The sequence below is a fragment of the Pogonomyrmex barbatus genome, unplaced genomic scaffold (genome assembly GCF_055798465.1).
Source record: "Pogonomyrmex barbatus isolate J1 unplaced genomic scaffold, ASM5579846v1 scaffold18, whole genome shotgun sequence".
NCBI lineage: Eukaryota > Metazoa > Arthropoda > Insecta > Hymenoptera > Formicidae > Pogonomyrmex > Pogonomyrmex barbatus.
The window spans coordinates 3,971,701-3,989,270 of record NW_028297114.1 but is presented as its reverse complement, the minus strand read 5'-3'; the positions used below and the strand labels follow the sequence as shown (position 1 = coordinate 3,989,270).

Below are 17,570 nucleotides of genomic sequence, written 5' to 3'. Positions count from 1 at the left end.
CGACTCGAATTAATATATGCCACGTAGCGTATCGTGTGTAAACGCATATATGAATTGCAATGCGCGCTACATGTACTCCATGACTTACATGAGTGCCCATACATATCGTAACAATGTTGGGAGTCAACACAGATGAATCGTAGAGTCGGCGGTGCTATGTATACAAGTGAAAACACGGTGTAGTATTACGTGGAATAGATCTATGTTCGTACCTGCGATTAAGTATACTTTTCTATATATAACCGCTCGCGAAAATGTTCCGAATATGATCCTTAAAAAGCGTGAAAAAGGGAAAAAGGGAAGGACATACAAGGGACGAAAAGAAGTTTTGCTGAAGTATCTAAAAATTCAGCCAGATTTAAAAATAATTTTTGTTGAGTCATCAAAATAGTATAAGACGAACAAACACAATGGTAATATCGCAAAAATTTTTGACAATCTAGCAGCTAGAATGTCCTACATAAATATTTTGATGGCCTAGTAAAATTATTTTCAGATTTGTATCTAAAGAAATTTTTGTATACTTCAGAAAAATCTTCTTTCCTCGTATACATTTCTAATTCGACGGAAACCAAAATATTTACAAGAATAAGAAGTTAATTTACATTCTAACATTAATTAGCATATTCTTCTTGTCATATGTATATTTTATTATGACGTTTTTATTATAACGTTCAAAGGACTCTAACGACTTCTCCATCCTCCATTCCTGAACCAAAGAATCAATCGAAAACCAAGGGCGTGCAAATTTCGAAAACGCTTTAATTAATAAATTTATAATTTGTACTTGCAACAATATTATGTAATGTAATTCTCATCGCGTCGTCAAACCGTTTGCGCGACCGTCGCGCAAACGTTACAACATTTAACGGCGTATTAATCCCAACAAAGAATATCGCACTGTCCATTACGTTAATAAATGACACAGAAACGTGTAGCGGGCGTCCGCTGTTTCGAGAGTAACGATATTAACGGCAGCACGGGGAGCGTGCGTTATGTACGCACGCACACATCGCTAGATTTGTAGTTGCTCTCGCACGCGAGAGGGAAAACCGGCCGGAGAGAGTACGCGTAAAATCACGCTTCGCTCGTACTTCAGTCTCGGACATCTACCGCTCGCTGCATTATGCGCATCCATAAATTATGCAGCCGGAAAGCATGCACCGAGAAGATGTACGGGGGAGTGGTTACATGTACGCAAAGAACATTGTTTCGAGAACACCCATAGTTTTTCCTTCAAGACAACCGGATGATTCGCTACGATTTAATTATTAATTTTTTTCTCCTCGATACAACATCGACACCCCTTTACGTCATTTATTCTAGAATTGTAATCCATGGGAGATTTTCGACACGGATTTAACGGCACTGGCACTTCGAAAAGAATGGAAATCTAATTAACTTGTGAGAAAAAGTGTAGAGAAAAATATTGAGAGCTGGAAGAGAAGCGTCTATTCGAGATCCCTTTATTCGCGCGAGTGACAGCTTCCCTTCCGTCTGGAGAATTACGCATAGCGGCAACTTTGTTCGTGGGACCCCTTGAACAGGCCCCATTCATGGCGCAGGTCACAGGAAAGAGAGAGAGAGAGAGAGAAAGAGAGAGAGAGACTCACCCCACACAGAGAATATGCTAATCTACATGAGAGAGAGAGAGAGAGAGAGAGAGAGAGAGAGAGAGAGAGGGAGAGAAGGAGAACACGGTGCTAACATCTCGGACGAGCTCGCGTATCACGGAACAGCTGCTGCCCTCGGATACGCGCGAGCGTATCGTAACATTGCGAGTATCGATCTTGCCGAGGCGAGGCAACAGTTTGCCTCGAAATAACGCCGATGCACGGACGCGAAAAGATTAATCTATTATTCGCACATGCGAGAGATGGACACGGCGTTATTATGCCACCATTCTGCCTACTTTCGAGGCGCGACGACGATAATTCACGAGGAAATTGCGCGTCTGTGCGGCGTAGAAAGGCTTTTCGGGTATAGATGTGACGTGAGTTTTATTTAATTAAAAGATCATATCCTCGTGACGACATAGAATATATAACAAATATGATAAGCGAACGAACATTTTTCATACAAACTTTTTCATTAGTAATTTTATACGATACGTTCTTTTATTAACATGAGTTTTCGAAATAATACGAGTTATTGCGCGCCTATGGATTGTATGGAAACCTACCCAAAATTATAGTTTCACGCAACCATGAGGATGATTCATCCGGCTCGTGCGTGTACGCGTGTAATTAGGCGAATTTCGCGTTACGAACTCGTTACCCGAGAATTTAACGGCTCTTCCACTGGAAAATGAGACGGTACGAAGAATGTGACAAGAATGGATCGTGGATACAATGGTACAATGCGGCGTCTGCAAGGCTCTCCTTTGATGTTTCGCGTCGTCGCGGAAATGCTAATTTGCGGATACTCATCAGTTAGCTGCAGACCGATCACGAGAAATATTTTCCCACGCTCCTCTCCTAATTCTCAACTGTATTTTCAATCAACCAGATTTTTGTATTTTAAATTTCATTTTGTTGACTTAAATCCCCAACAATTTGATTCTGGTGTTTTTCCTATCCAAATTGTAATATCTTTTATATATAATTAGAATATATTTTCATATCTTCTTAAATTTTGCATAAGTTATATTTATATTCTTTTGTATTTATTATAATGCATATGCGCAATAAGGACATGTATTCTTATTTTCTTCTCATTTCTTGACGTTACTAGTAATTTATCCTTTCTCTTTAATTTTACTATTTTTAACATTAATAACTCCGTTTAACCAATCTTTTTTAAAAGATATTTACTTTGTCTAGGAACGGAGTTACTCAAATTTAAATGATTTAAAATCGGTCGGAAATGAGTCAAATGCCTAATTAGGCATACATTTCGGTTTGCTTACTAAGAGTTGAATGACTTTAATCATAACGCACGTCTATTCGCTTAAGAAGTAAATTGTATAAGATGCTTTACTATACCCTATACGTATTGTTCGCTCGCAATTCTATTATTTTGTCAAGTCGCGATGATAATCCAAATCTTCCTGATCTTCCAATCAAAAATTTTCGTAATCAAAGAATTTCCTTTGAAAAATATATGTTTAAAAAAATCAAACTGTAGAATTTTGTTTTTCACAATCGTCAAAACAATCTTGTTTAAAAAGTCACGACGAACGTAAAAAGAGAAACTATTGCGAAATTAATTCAGACTTAACTGGTGATCGGAAGTGACCGATGTGAGTTAGGGAGTAAACAACATGTAATCTCGCTTCAATAATAGAATCCCCCTCCTTTAAATGATAATTAGTGCATGTAGTGCGAAGCGCTAAGACGATTATACTTACTTCATTTGTTTCACGATCGTACTCTTGCCGGATTCGCCCGCTCCTGAAAAACAGAAAGAAAGGCATTAATTGAGAGCAATCAGTTTCACGATTGCATATCGCCGAATTACGTTGCAAATGAATTCCTTTGTGCATTGGACAAAGGAAAGATAAGCTTCTTGTTCTCAATTTAATACCAAACAGAATTTGCTTTGAGAGACTCTCCACGCCAGAGCTATCTCCAACGACATTTTACATAAAGATTAGAAAAATTATGGCACATAATCTTTGTTCATCAAAGAAAAAAAATCAATAAAAAATTCGGCAAAGAACATATATTAAAATTCGATGCTGAAAATAGAAATTATTTTGTATATTAATTTGCATATTCACTAAGTCAAATAGAAAGGAAGAGAGAGAAGTGTTATTTTATGTTCTGGATATTAAATTCTAATTTACTAATTAATAATTTTCTACGAGGAAGAGTTTCGCATAGACGTCGGTTCGACGAACGCGTTAGGGCAAAGCGAGTCGCGAGTTATCGCGAAATATGCCACTCTGTATAACCGGATAACGTCGACGGAACTCGCTTTTCCTGCTTACCGCAAGCCTCCGCTCTCTCACTTTTAAAAGCACTCCCGGCGTAAGTAGCCGTCTATAACCAGCTACTCACGGTTAGAGTCGTTTAGTAACTGAATACACGTGAGATCTCGAGTGAGGAACGCCCTACAGGCGGCGACCGGGAAGAAAGGAGTCATCTCGAGACACCAACGATGATCCTCGTCGTGCTCTCGCCGAGATAAAACACCGAGCGTAGAGCTAAACGAGTTGCAAAATTCCGCGTAGAGCTCGCCGAAATCGTGACTTCCCCGGCGTTCTATTTTACTCAAAGTAGTTGTTGTTCTTAGGCACTTGGTAGAATAGTAGGCGCTACGCCTCGATAAAATAAGATAAAATAAACTCAGCCTGCCTGTTTACTTAAGATAAACAGTATCTCGAGAACTCTCTGGTAACACGGTGTTAGATCCTATGTTGATATGTCCTATGATTTTAGATCCGATCTAATTAGATTTTATTTAACTCTAATTAGATTTAATCCCCTTCCCTCCCCCCGCCCCTCCTATCTTCTGTGTGTTATGCTGCACCGTGTGCTTCCGTTTATTATTCGTACAACGGTTTGTTACATCCTTTTGATATGATTTAAAACCAGATAGCGTTTACTATGGCGTCGCGGTAAAATTTAGAACCTGTCAGCCACGTTTACTACATGTTCCGTCAAAACTTAGAACCGTTGATGATCGGTTTATCTTCGAGTCCGAGCCAGGAATGCACGTCAGTACGCATTACTTCCTGCAGCTACGTTCTCGCTTGCGTTTTCATTCACCTGCTCTATCTTCGGAAAGTTCAACCACTAAAAGGCGACTTTATCCATCGCAAACGCGATAAATGCGGTAAACAGAGATAATTTAGATAAATTTGAGCGCTCGGAGGGCGATGGGAGAGAAGAAACTGTTTGCGCTACACTAATCTACATCAATTTGATGCAAAATCAATCATGCGTAGGAATATTCATGAAAATATAATATAACATGAACGAAAATTTAACACAAACGTTTACATTAAAAAAGAAAATACGTAACATAAAATCAGGGAACTTCTATGAATTTATATGAATGCTTTAATCAATATGAGACAAAACTCGCAACTACAATTTTATAAAGAATATGAATATTTTATTTATGCTGAATTTTATATATGAAATATCGCGGAAAAAAATTCCATTTAATAAATTTCTATACATCAAATATTTTTATATATTAGTACTTAATTATTATTAATAATTATAATAATATAAATGACAATGAAGTTATAAGTTTATATTTAAAACTCATCTGATTCTTTAACAAATGTAAAACAAAGATACTCTTTTGATAATTTCTTAACTAAGAAGAACAGTGAAAAGATTTGAGAGATAAATTTAAAAATAAAATATATCTTAGTCTTCTTTTTTAATGAAATTTAATTTCTTTTTTGATAATATTGTAAAATAGAATAAATTTTACGTAATTCTATGTATATGTTGCAATATTGATGCTATATTGAAAAGTAAAGTATTAATTGTAATGTAATTAAATATTGAATGTAACATTTAATACATGGAAAAATGCTTAGTCGTTATTAAATCGTAATATAATTTTATAAAATTTACAAATTGTAATAAATTAGATTTTATTGCGCTACCCTTCAAACATTTTAACTGCTTTCATGCGCAAACAACACATCCGTGCCCTTTGCCATTTTTCTCCATTTCACATCGGTACATGCGCTGATGGTACGTAATCGATACTGTTTCCTAAAGTATGCTTAACTACACTTACAAAATTTTCCGTAACTTCCGAAATAAAACGTCTGTGTGAACTGAAGTTCCCAAAAATCTCTCAGTAGTTTTTAATATACTTATAAAATAATTTGAAAAGGTGAAAGAGAATGAAATATAATACATATATTTCTAAACTTTCTACCTAAATCTCTGTAATTTTTTTATAACTAATCATTGAAATCTATTGAAATCTTAGGATTAATTTAATGAGCAGTATATTGAAAAAAGGAGATTGTTTAGATAAAGTTCTCTTTCATCCATAACTAATTTAAATACAAAGATCCGATAATAAAAATAAATTGAGGAAATGATAACAGCAAAATTATAAAATCTTTTAAAGGGAAAAAGATCTCTTTTATTATATAAAAGCAGAGTAAAAAAATCAACATTTTCTCTCTATTCACGCATTTTTAACGCTTTGTATACTGACACGCTGCACACCGCGGTACAAAGAAGGCACCTCAGTCGCTGACATTTAACGCCATAGAGCCGCCCTGCGTCGCCTTGAAATACGCAACGTGCGTTCGTATTTCGCAGCCGAGGCACCATTAATCGGATGAAAATACTCGCAGCCAATTTGCGCACGTACATACGCACGCACGTTCAGCCGGCAAATGACGTCACTGGTTACACCAATAAACAGGACCCATATTTCGCTAGAAAACGTATCTTCCACGACCCTCGTATATCGCATTTCAAGCTAACGCAGATTGCAATTCTTAAGATGTATAGCATGTCTCCGGAAGATAAACGTCGTTAAAAATGGGAAACCTTCGGTTAACCAAACTTGCGCACGAAAATTTGATTTAGTAATTAAATTCGTAACAATATTGCTTTTATAGGAAAAAATTTAGCCAGATATTTAATATCGAATAATGCAACGATTATAATGCAACGTGAGTTGAAAAAAAAAAAAATAAAATCAAGGTCGATAATTCTCTCGGACACCAGGTATATCCCGTCTCGGGAACGGAGAATGAGAAAAGGCGAGAAAGTAAATTGAAAATGTGCGAAGCAATTAGTACGCGGACAGATAAACGGAGACAATAACGCCGGTGCATTTTATGCCGCCTCCGCACTGATTTTGCCTCTAATTATAGCGCAAGGCCAGCGAAGAATTTTTCATTAAGACTTTGAATCAAGAAGCACAATTAGCACGGTAATATTTATGAAATAATGAAAATTTGACAATAATCAATTAAATGCTATATGATAATTTCATTAATATCTATGCGAGAGAAAATAATGTTGCAACAAAACATGAAATTTATTAACAAATGATACATTTGTGAAAAAGCCACAATCATGAATGGATTCCAGATTTTATAAATATCTCTATTTATCTTTGTTCTACGTAATCATTACACATTATGTAACTCGTAGGAATTTTTCAAACACTCAATAGAATAGGAGTCATCGCTAACAATCAAGGATTTAATCTTGCTTTTAATCCTATTTACGCAAGTAATCTTAGGATATAAATGGAACAAGCAATTCTTTGAAATAATTATATGGTTTCTGATTAAAATAAATGTACAGCTTCCATAAATATTGTTTTGGGAAACAAAAATTTGTTACGATAATTTTTTATGTTTATATCGTATATCAGTAGCATATCTTTTCTTTTAGATTATTTCTGAAACATTTTTTTCATCTGAAAGATTTAATTGAGTTTTGCTTCTATTAGGATACTAGAATAAAAAGAAATGTCTCTGATGTAAGAAACGTAGTTTGACCGAACGAATATAAAATGTTGGAAACTGCGTTCCCAAATTATCCTCGTGTCACTCGAGTGCCACAAGCTCGAAAAAAAAAAAAATCTGGTGATAGACTTTCCCTGTCGACTGAAAATTTCAGCTTTTGTATCCCGCAGCCCAAGGGATACTGACACGTGGCAACAGTATGTGTCTCGGCGAATATCAGGTCTCCCGACATTCGGCATCAAGTTCCCGACAGATACCTCAAACGTTGGAGCCGGACAAGAAAAAGGGAGAAAAAGGACCCGTATCTGATTTATTTTTCCAGTTTCTCTCTCCGGCGATCTCGCGGCGCCGTCCGACGTCTATTTCAGTGAAAATATTTTCGTCGCGCGAGAATCTACGTTACGTATCACTCCCGCCCCCGTCCCTGTCATCTCAGTTTTTAAAATCGAGAAGTTCTTTTCTGACCCAATCCGCGTGCGAGCAAATGAGACGCGCTATCCCCGCGTCATCTCGGTCGCATCCCAAAGCGTTGACGTCATCGATGAAACGTCAGATAATGTCTGATGTCGACGCCGGCAATTATGCGCCACGAAGCGTGCACCGGCGTGGACTGAAAGAACTCACGTCGGATGAACGATCGGGCATTACCCTTCCGCAATAAGGAGGAACACGCTTGTTGCGCCATTCTTCCGGTTTTACGTCGCATCCAATTTCCTGCATGCCGGTCGATTTAAAAAGCCGGCACTCTATCCGCGAGAGCGCATGGAACGCGTGCACGAGCACCGAGATGAATCATCTTTAAGCCTGGGAAGGAGCTTCGAATTATTATCTCGCAAATCCAAAGAATCCATGTGCTCCTGCTGACATCTAACTTGGGCGGAAAATTCTACTCTTTTCGGTCACGGCCTTTTTCAACGTAGCGAATCAATTTCCGGCTTTACGTCAAAGGTAATCGCGACTTCTGCACGCGACGGGGAACTTTGATATAATTAACCTGTGATTTAGCACGCATTTAAAAAGTTAGGGTAGATCGATCAAGACTGTAGAAGAGAGAGAAGGCGAAAGAGTCGCAACTCCTCGCCTCAATCATAGATCCATAGTTCATGAAATATCTAAAGAGAAACGGCGGTGTAGATACTTCGCAGTGTCGTCGATATAATCGCGCTCGGTCACCAAGTTGTATGTATCTCCCACGAATAATTTCCCAACAATATTTACGCAGTTTGACGAAGTTATTCTTTTTATGTTTCAAAACTCGCATTGCTAGGTAACTCGTACAATTCTTTCCAACTGTTACATTAGTCATATCTTCTTACTTCCTCGCTAATTCCTTCTGATTTATCGTATCAATATTTTAGGCAAACAGCGTGATCATCAAAACAAAAATAATATTCCAATAAATTTATGATAATATAATAATTTTTACGTTATATTTTTCTTACTCATTTATATTTCAATGTGATTTCCAATTTATCCCTTTTGTCCCTTTTAATTATGTGCTTTAATTATAGTGCTTTTCACATGTTGAATGTACAAAGTCATCAGATCCAAATCAAATATTTAACTACTTGCTCCCTTATATCTAGCCATTTCCGAAATGTGTGATAACACATTATTTTAAAGCAATTTAAATTTAATAATAAAAAAAAGAAAAAGAAATAAAATATCGAGATTCTATAATCTATAATGTTTTAAATAGTACATTTAATTTTGAAAACAGATAGGAATCTCAAATGATAACATAATTCAGACATAAATTAACAAAATACGTAATTCTACATATAATATTTCAATTTTATATCGGTTTAAAGATATTCTATGCAGGATAGAATTCTAAACAAAAATTAGGAATATTGGTTGTATTTTTTTTTTTTTTTTCAAATTTCCAAACCTAAAATAGCAGAGGAATCTGCTGGATCGGTCCACCTATAATTTCACGTTATAAAATTTTAACGAGCGCACATATCGCGCGTACAGTTTATTCCCGTCTGACATGTATTTCGGGATGAATCGAGATGAATAAGGTAATTACATACCGAGCAGCAGGAGCTTGATGTCCTTGGCTGCCTGGATACCATCCTCCTTGAGATTCTTCTCGATCTGCTTGCTGCGAGCCAGAGCGGCCCGCTCTTCCGCGGACATGGCACAGCCCATCTTGCTACACGTTGCCTTTACAAATGCCACCCTCACGCACTTCCTCTCTCACCAGCTGCTGCTAAACAGCGCGGCCAGGTAACGGCCCCGTCGCCACGAAGAGGGTGAAACGACTTCCTGGCGCAACTTCTTCTCCTCCACCACCACCACCTCCTCCTCTCCGCGTCCTTAATCCCGTCCTCTTCGTCGCACTTCGCACCCGTCGCCGTCGTCACCACAGCAGCCGATACCACCACCGACACCACAACCACCGTAAACACTTTCGATACCACTAATACCACTATCGACACTATTGGCACTACCTCCTTCACCGGTTTCACCGTCTCTTCCGCCGCCGCCTCCTCCTCCTCCTCCGCCACCACCACCGCCGTCCTCCTCCTCGTCCTCGTCTTCGTCGTCTTCGTCTTCGTCGTCACCGATGGCAACCTTACTGGCGGCAACCGGCACCGAGTGGTCCTCTAACTACCTGGGCGACCGCAGCCACCCGTCCGCGACTCTAATGACCGCCACACTTGCGTCGATTTAACCGCGCGATTCAGCTGCGCCTGTAATCAAAAAAGGAATCAAATCAATCTTTGTGAACATCGCAATCCCACTCGAGAAATCTAATCGAGAAATGAAACGTTAACTTATCAGTTAGGAAGGCTATCTAGAGCAGGTATGGTCAACCGGCGACATGAATGCCACTAATGGTCTAAGAAGAATGGTCTAAAGAAGCACGGGCTGTTAAAAAAAAATTTTTTTTAAATCAAAAATGATAATAACTTTGTTAAATGAAAAGTCTTTTCGCTTCCAGTGCAAGAGAAGAAAATATAAATAAAATTATAGCTTTTTTTTACTTAATTCTGTAGCAGGCACATCAAAGATTTCGATAATAATACATCAAACAAAAGAATTGGCCATCCCAGATATGAATATCAATCTCATTTTTGCTCAGCATCATTTCTCTTTATTTGGTGAACAACAAAATGAAATAGTTCTAAAAAAAAACGGTCTTGCGAGCGTCAATTATATCGTATTTCTAGCAAACATGATCTGTCGAAACATATAATAAAATCGACTGCACCATTAAGATATTGAAATCGATTTTTAAATAATTTACGCTTTAACAAATTTAGATAATAATAATTAGATAATAATAATAATTATATAGTAAGTAATTATATAGTAGATAATAATAATTAGATAGTAATAATAATTTTTCCACTTAGAAGAAAGTGAGTTGAAAAAATAAAAATTAATTTCATATTGTATATTACTATAGGCAACTCTTTAACAACCATCACTCTATAAAAATCCTGTTCGTCACGAATACGAATGCGAACGAATTAAAATAATCAATTGCGTATTTCCGAATCTCCGAATTAGATCATCGATATCGGTATTGTTTAATCAATCTTCACTTCCGGATATAGAGAAGAAAGACGAATGACACTCGTTTTCGTCTTTCCGACGATAAATAGGATCACGCCTTGGCAGATCTCCCGTGTTTGATACGCCGAAAGATTCTCGACCAAATCATCGTTGATAACATCGTTTGTACGTCGTATCTCGTTATTATTCCTCCGGCGCGAGCCGGATAATAATTTTATTAGGCTGGCGTATCGTAACCGCGCTCGATGCAATTTAAGACCTTATCACTGAACATGAATCCGATTTAATGTCATTAGCCATAGTAAATGAAACACTAAATTTTATAATAATGAAAGGAGAAATAACAAATCAACGAGAGAATAAATAAAAAATTGTAAATTTTGTGCAGTCAGTATTTTTTATACTATTAAATAAAGATATTTTTATATAAATAATTTAAAATAATAAGATAGACTGAAGAGTTTTAAAAATATTATATGTTTGACGAATTCGTAAGAAAAGTTCGGTCTGGACAATTTTATTCACAGTTTATAGACAACTAGAGTAGATCTCGTTTGGTTAGACATGACAGTAGCGTAGGTTTATGTTTAGTCAGCCTAGTTTTGACGCAACTCACGAAGAAATGCCGTTGCGTGGAAAGACGACGAATTATAATGAAGAAATCAAATTGTGGATCTTGACGAGCTATTTAAGAAAACTCAATCCAAGTTTCCTTTCTCAGTTGCCGAGAACAAACTTAACTTAACAGAATGAAAAGATAGCAATGCTAAATTAGATTCTCAATTTATTTGCAATTAGATTCTGATAGCAATCGCTTTGTAATTTAATAAAAACAAATTAAATTTTCGAATATCAAAAGTAAACAGTGTTCAAATCTGAAAATCTTATAAAACGCCAATAGTAAAACAACATTAAATTAAAGCCGTAAATTTCTCTTAATTTAAGTAAAACAACTTCCTGTTAATATTTAACGCGCAAATAATTCAATAAAGTGGCGAATATTGAAAATATTAAACAAATAAAATAAAATAAAACGTAATAAAACAAAATAAAATAAATTCGAATTGTGACAAAAGCAATTGTTAACATAACGTTACCTTTAATTAATTATTTTGCTGTCTAGAAACATAAATCCAATAAAATATCGATATCTTTTTCCTGCATTTGACACCGAGTCTCTTCGCGAATTTTAATAATAATAATACAATTAATTAATGAATAGAGCAAAAATGAGAAAAGCGCTGTAAGAAGTGCGCGATTAATTTTTTTTAACAATAATGTTAACTTTTGGCCGGTTTCTAGGGCGCCCAGCGTTATGATGTTGCAAAATCGAAATTCATTGAGATCGTTCCGGCCGCGAGAGCTAAATTTTTAACTAGCCGGAAACCGCGGAAGTTGCGAACTGGGAATGCCCGTGGTTTATTCGTTTGTCGGATTGCACGTATCTTCGCAAGCACGGCATTACGTGGAAACACACCGGCGTACGATCAATAAAATGCAACGACCTGATATAATGGAAGCGATACGCGCGTCGTGCTTCATAAAATACCATCGTCGGCATAGTAAAACTAAAATACGTTAAGGAGACATGCGGAAAAAAAGAGAGAGAGACAGGCGATAGATCGTCGTCCCCTGGACTTATCGAGTTCCTCGCGGTTTCATCTCCGGCCTCTCCTCCGGTCCGCCCCTCTTGCCCTCGCGTAATTAATGTGTAGCATAAGAAGAAATCTCTTGTGATATGCGAGATAAGCTCATAATATACAAAGCCTAATTTTCATTTATTACGAATATTACTTGCGAATTATATATTTTCTTTCGGACTATACTCCGAACGATTAGATCATCATTGTTTGATTAAAAAGAAAAAAAAACTGTTTATTTTAAACGGATATGCGGAATATTTCATTTTGTAACGTAAATTTTATCGTCAATATGACTTGGAATTAATACATTGTTCAGTAGTGCGCAGTAGTTTTAATACGACAGGAGAGAAAGGACTCGAGTCCTCAAGCCTACATAAGCCACGCTTACGCTTAATCGCACACTCAAGTGCCTGAATATCTTCTGCGTTTCCTTTCGTATATTTAAATAATTAACAGCTTTCGTGCCATTATAATTTACCATTAATCTGTTTTGAAAATACTATATAAAATCGACTTGCTTGATGAATAATTTATATTACATTAAAAAATCTAATTTAAATTAATACATACATAGATAGATTTATGTTAAGTACAATTACATTATTTTGCGTATTTAATATCACAAATGACAAATGAAATCAGATCCCTCATTGTAGTATCGATCAATCATCGAGGCAAAAGCAAGGTAACATTATATCGTTATAAATTTCGAAAAAATTTTTCGTAAAAAATTTTTTAAAAAATTTTCTGATAATTTAGCTACGTTCATTTCCCGCATTTGAGCGATTTGATACATCAGTGATGTAACACGAAACCTTCTATCGATTGTGGTCACGCAACGGGTATTCCAGATCGTATCTGAAATTTAAAATCATTAAAAAACGCAAGCAGACACCTCGTTCTGCGTATGTGTATTTACGTCGGGGGAAGATTAAAATACATTTTACGAGCGTTGTCGTTGCGTTTTATCGAGGAGTTGTATTTTCTTTTTATATTCTGGAGACTGAAAATATTTCTTCTCCGTGACTTCAACGAAAACACGTTGATCCACGTATACGTATATCGCGCGTATTGCAATTTTATCATGAGTGACGTATCGCCGCTTGCCTATACGTTCTGCGAGCGTAATTGAAAATGGAAAGTAAAATTGTTTGATCGTTTATTTTTATTAATTACCAAGAGTTTCGTTTAGCTTTCGAATGTCGATGCTATTTTAGAAAAAAATAGGATGGATAATCAGAATTGTTAGCGATCAAGGAAAACTGGGAGGTGGATTAAACATAGTCTGGAAAAACCAAGAAACATCAGGAAATAAAGAAATTTATTAAGATAAAATTAAATTGCTGTAATATCAACTCTAAATTTAAACTTTAATTCTTTAAAAATTATTAAACAAAAATTTTAAAATTATTTAAAAAAAGATTATAAATATTTTAAAGTTATGTTTTATTTTATCACTTTTCATTTATTTCCTGTTGTATATTTGTTTGTAATTAATAACAATTTTAATATACCTTTTTAATTTTGTTAAATGCTTCCTTCAGATATCAAATATCAATTAGGAAATCTATCTAAGAAAAATAGCGGAAAAATCGGGAAAAATTAGGAAAAAAATTTTTTTGTTTCGCTAACAATTTCGCTAATATAACATAATATAAAGTGAGTTTTAATTAAAAGAGTCTTGTCTGCAATCTTTGAATTTTCAAAAACGCAATTATTTCAACTGATTTTGAAAATACTATATGGAAAAAACAGTTTTTCCTGACAAACCTAAAGATTTGATCAGATCTGAAAATAATTTTGTTGAACCATCAAAATTATTATAATAAGACGCTTAAAAATGATAAAAATACTGCAAAAATTTTTTATCTTCTAGCAATCAATTTGAACATCATGCATAATAATTTTGAAAACTTGAACAAAATTATTTTCAAATCTATATCTGGCCAAATTTTTAGATTTACCAGCAAAAGTGTTCTTTCCGTGTGTTCCGTATCCAAGCGAACGAGAGATTATTTCTAAGAGATCCATTATTTCTAATTGTCTCCCTTAAAATATCAATATTAAATGAATAAAATAAGTAATTTAAATAATTTTCAATTGCTTCACATTTAAGTTACATCAAACGCTAGCCTGAAATAAATGAATTTGTCAAAGAGCGCCAGATGTGAACTCGTAAACATGAACGCGCATTAACACGATCGTATAATTTGGATTATGCGTTCATTGTCCTCGAATACATATCATTTCGAAGATACGACAAAAGTAATTAAACAATATACGATAAAGAGTTCATGTACGACTCGCACACCGGTCAATCCGCCAATTGCCATTCTTCTTTATCGAATCCCATTTCGCGAAACGAGGACGTTTCACAGTTTCGAAGCACCCTTATGACTTTTCAGTTTTCATCCCCTACCCCCCCCTCCCCACCCTCGGCACAGGATCGTGGCAGTTAACGGGTGAATCGAGCGTCGGTGTGCGACAGTCGCGCGTATTCCAACAGAACCCCCGCCCTCTCTCATTCTCTCTCTCTTTCTCTCTTTCTCTTTCTATCTCTCGACCCTTTCTACTTCCCTCTTTCGGAGCAGCTCGCCAGGGGTAGCTCTCGACGGTATCACCACGAGCGCACAAACGGGGTGCTTACCCCGGCAATCCGTCGATACGAATCGAACGTGTACGTGTACGCACCTCCTTTCGTGTATCCTGAGGTGACGTCGGGATTCTCTCGTCGTGTCTTTTTCTTTTTGTCTTCTCTTCACCACCGACACTCTGTATGTTCTCTCTCTCTCTCTCTCTCTCTCCCTCTCTCCCCTGTTCTTCCCGGAGTAGTTTTTCACTTGGTTCAGGCTATTTGATCGATATTCCGGGAGAACGGTTTCCGGCAGGAGCACGGTCGGTGGTCCTGCTCGGTTCGACCGGGATCCGGGAGGAGGAGCACTTTAGGCGAGGCTCGACCCGCGCGCGAGAGAGAGAGAGAGGGATCCTCGTCCCGGCAGCGGCGACGGCGGCAACGACGACGACGACGACGACGATGATAATGACGGCGAGCACTCACGGCGCGAGAGCGAGCGAGCGAGCGAGCGAACGTGCGTGCGTGCGTGCCTGCGTGCCTGCGTGCCTGCCTGTCTGCCTGCCTGCGTACGTACGTGCGTGCGTGCGTACGTACGAGCGAATGTGCGTATGCGCGTTCAGCGACAGATACGGTTCGTTATCGCGTCTCTCGCTCTGCGGCGGCGGCGGCAGCGGCGGCGGCGGCCGCTCTCCTTCTGACGGGTCTACGTCTCCCGTGTCTTCTCAGGAACGAGAGAGGCACCGATTCCGATCGGGCGCGTCGTCTCCAACGGCACGGCGCCGGGATACTCGGTACTCGCGGTGCCGATTGACGTCGACGTCGGACGTCGACAGCAATGACGGGGATCCGAGAGTCTCTCAACAGCAGCAGCGACGGCGACGACGACGACGGCGGCGGCGGCAGCGACGTCGACGGCGGTGACTGCCGGCAATAGTCTCCGCCGTGGGTACGTTTTACGACCACGTAAAACAACTCGCGGCTCGTCTGTCACCTTCGTGTGAAAAGGGGAATACGCGAGGGAGAGCGGAAGGTTCCGGCGCCGATTTGCTCTCTCTCTCTCTCTCTCTCTCTCTCTCTCTCTCTCTCTCTCTCTCTCTCTCTCTCTCTCTCTCTCTCTCTCTCTCTCTCTCTCTCTCTCTCTCTCTCTCTCTCTCTCTCTCTCTGTCTGTCTGTTTCTCTCTCTCTCTCTCTCTCTCTCTCTCTCTCTCTCTCTCTCTCCCCGAGTCCGAGTGACGGCTGTAGGGCTCGTTCGCTCGCGCGTTTTTATTCCAAATCTCCGGAGGGGGATACCCGCGGACCCGGCAGCTGTGCTCCGCGAAAGTCGTACTCTCTTGACAGCGGCGGCGAGCTGGACGCGTACTGGCGGCGGAGTTGGCCGTCGATCGGGGCGACCTCTCGCCCCGCCCGACTCCGCCGCCTCCACCGCCGCCGCCGCCGCCGCCGCCGCCGCCGCCGCCGCCGCTGTTAGCCGCCGCCACCTCCGGCGCGTCGCTGGGAAAATGTCAATCGATCCCGGCCGGCCACGATGCTTCTCGTCTCGTCACGAGCCAAGAAACGACCAGCGGTTGCTCGACCCCGATCTCGAGTCTCGGAAATATTCGTTTGGCGACATCTAACGACGCGCAGCGTCGCGACGCTACCCTTACTCGAGGGATAGATCGGGTCATATTAAGAGATGGCTCATCGCCACGACCCTTACAGAAATCCAATTTAATACTAGTTAATATAACACTGAAAATTATTTGAGTATTAAAAACACTATTGTTCAGCACTTTTAATATGTTATTAATTACGATCTAATATTAAATTTCTAAGCGAGAGCTATAATTATTTATTTATGCTGCCATTATAATGTCTTAAATTGATGTAAAAGGCTTGTCTCATTTTTTATTTCTCTTGTGATAAGATTGAAAGTAATACTTCGGCAATATTGAAAGAAATTTATTATGCGTTTTAATATTTTCTTTTTTTCGTTTTTTGAAAAAGTTTTTTTAACTCATTTCCTAATTTTATTTAATATAAAACTTATGAAGAGTAGAAAGGTTTGGACGTGTAAAGCTCGATAAAATTTAAAACTTGTTAATACAAATTAAGAATAAATTGAAAATCTTTTTATGAATTCTATTTATATATGTGTGTATATATATATATATATATATATATATATATATATGTATGTATGTATATATATATGTATATATTAATAAAAACTATTTTACAAAGTTACAAAATATTGACATGAAGCTGTTGAAATCTAATCCATTGTGCGGTGAAAATTACACGGTGTTGTAATTTTGTAGAAATTTCGGATGATCCAATTTATATTTAATTGAAACAAGTGGGCATTGTATTTCGAAAATTATTTACTATAAAATAAATTAAAATAAAATAAAATTTGCTAAAAGTGGAAAAA

General features: G+C 37.9%; 1 protein-coding gene across 1 annotated transcript in view; it reads right to left on the bottom strand.

The window, feature by feature from the left end:
* Galphao (G protein alpha o subunit) overlaps window positions 1-16,535 on the bottom strand; it is a 32,808-nt gene extending 16,273 nt beyond the window's left edge. The window contains exons 1-3 of the mRNA XM_011646095.2: window positions 15,274-16,535; window positions 9,448-10,110; window positions 3,350-3,392 (exon numbers count right to left, since the gene is read on the bottom strand). Coding sequence (XP_011644397.1) covers window positions 3,350-3,392; window positions 9,448-9,565 — 161 coding nt within the window. The 5' untranslated portion in view covers window positions 9,566-10,110; window positions 15,274-16,535. The remainder of the gene's footprint in view (window positions 1-3,349; window positions 3,393-9,447; window positions 10,111-15,273) is intronic.
* Between the last annotated feature and the right edge of the window lie 1,035 nt (window positions 16,536-17,570).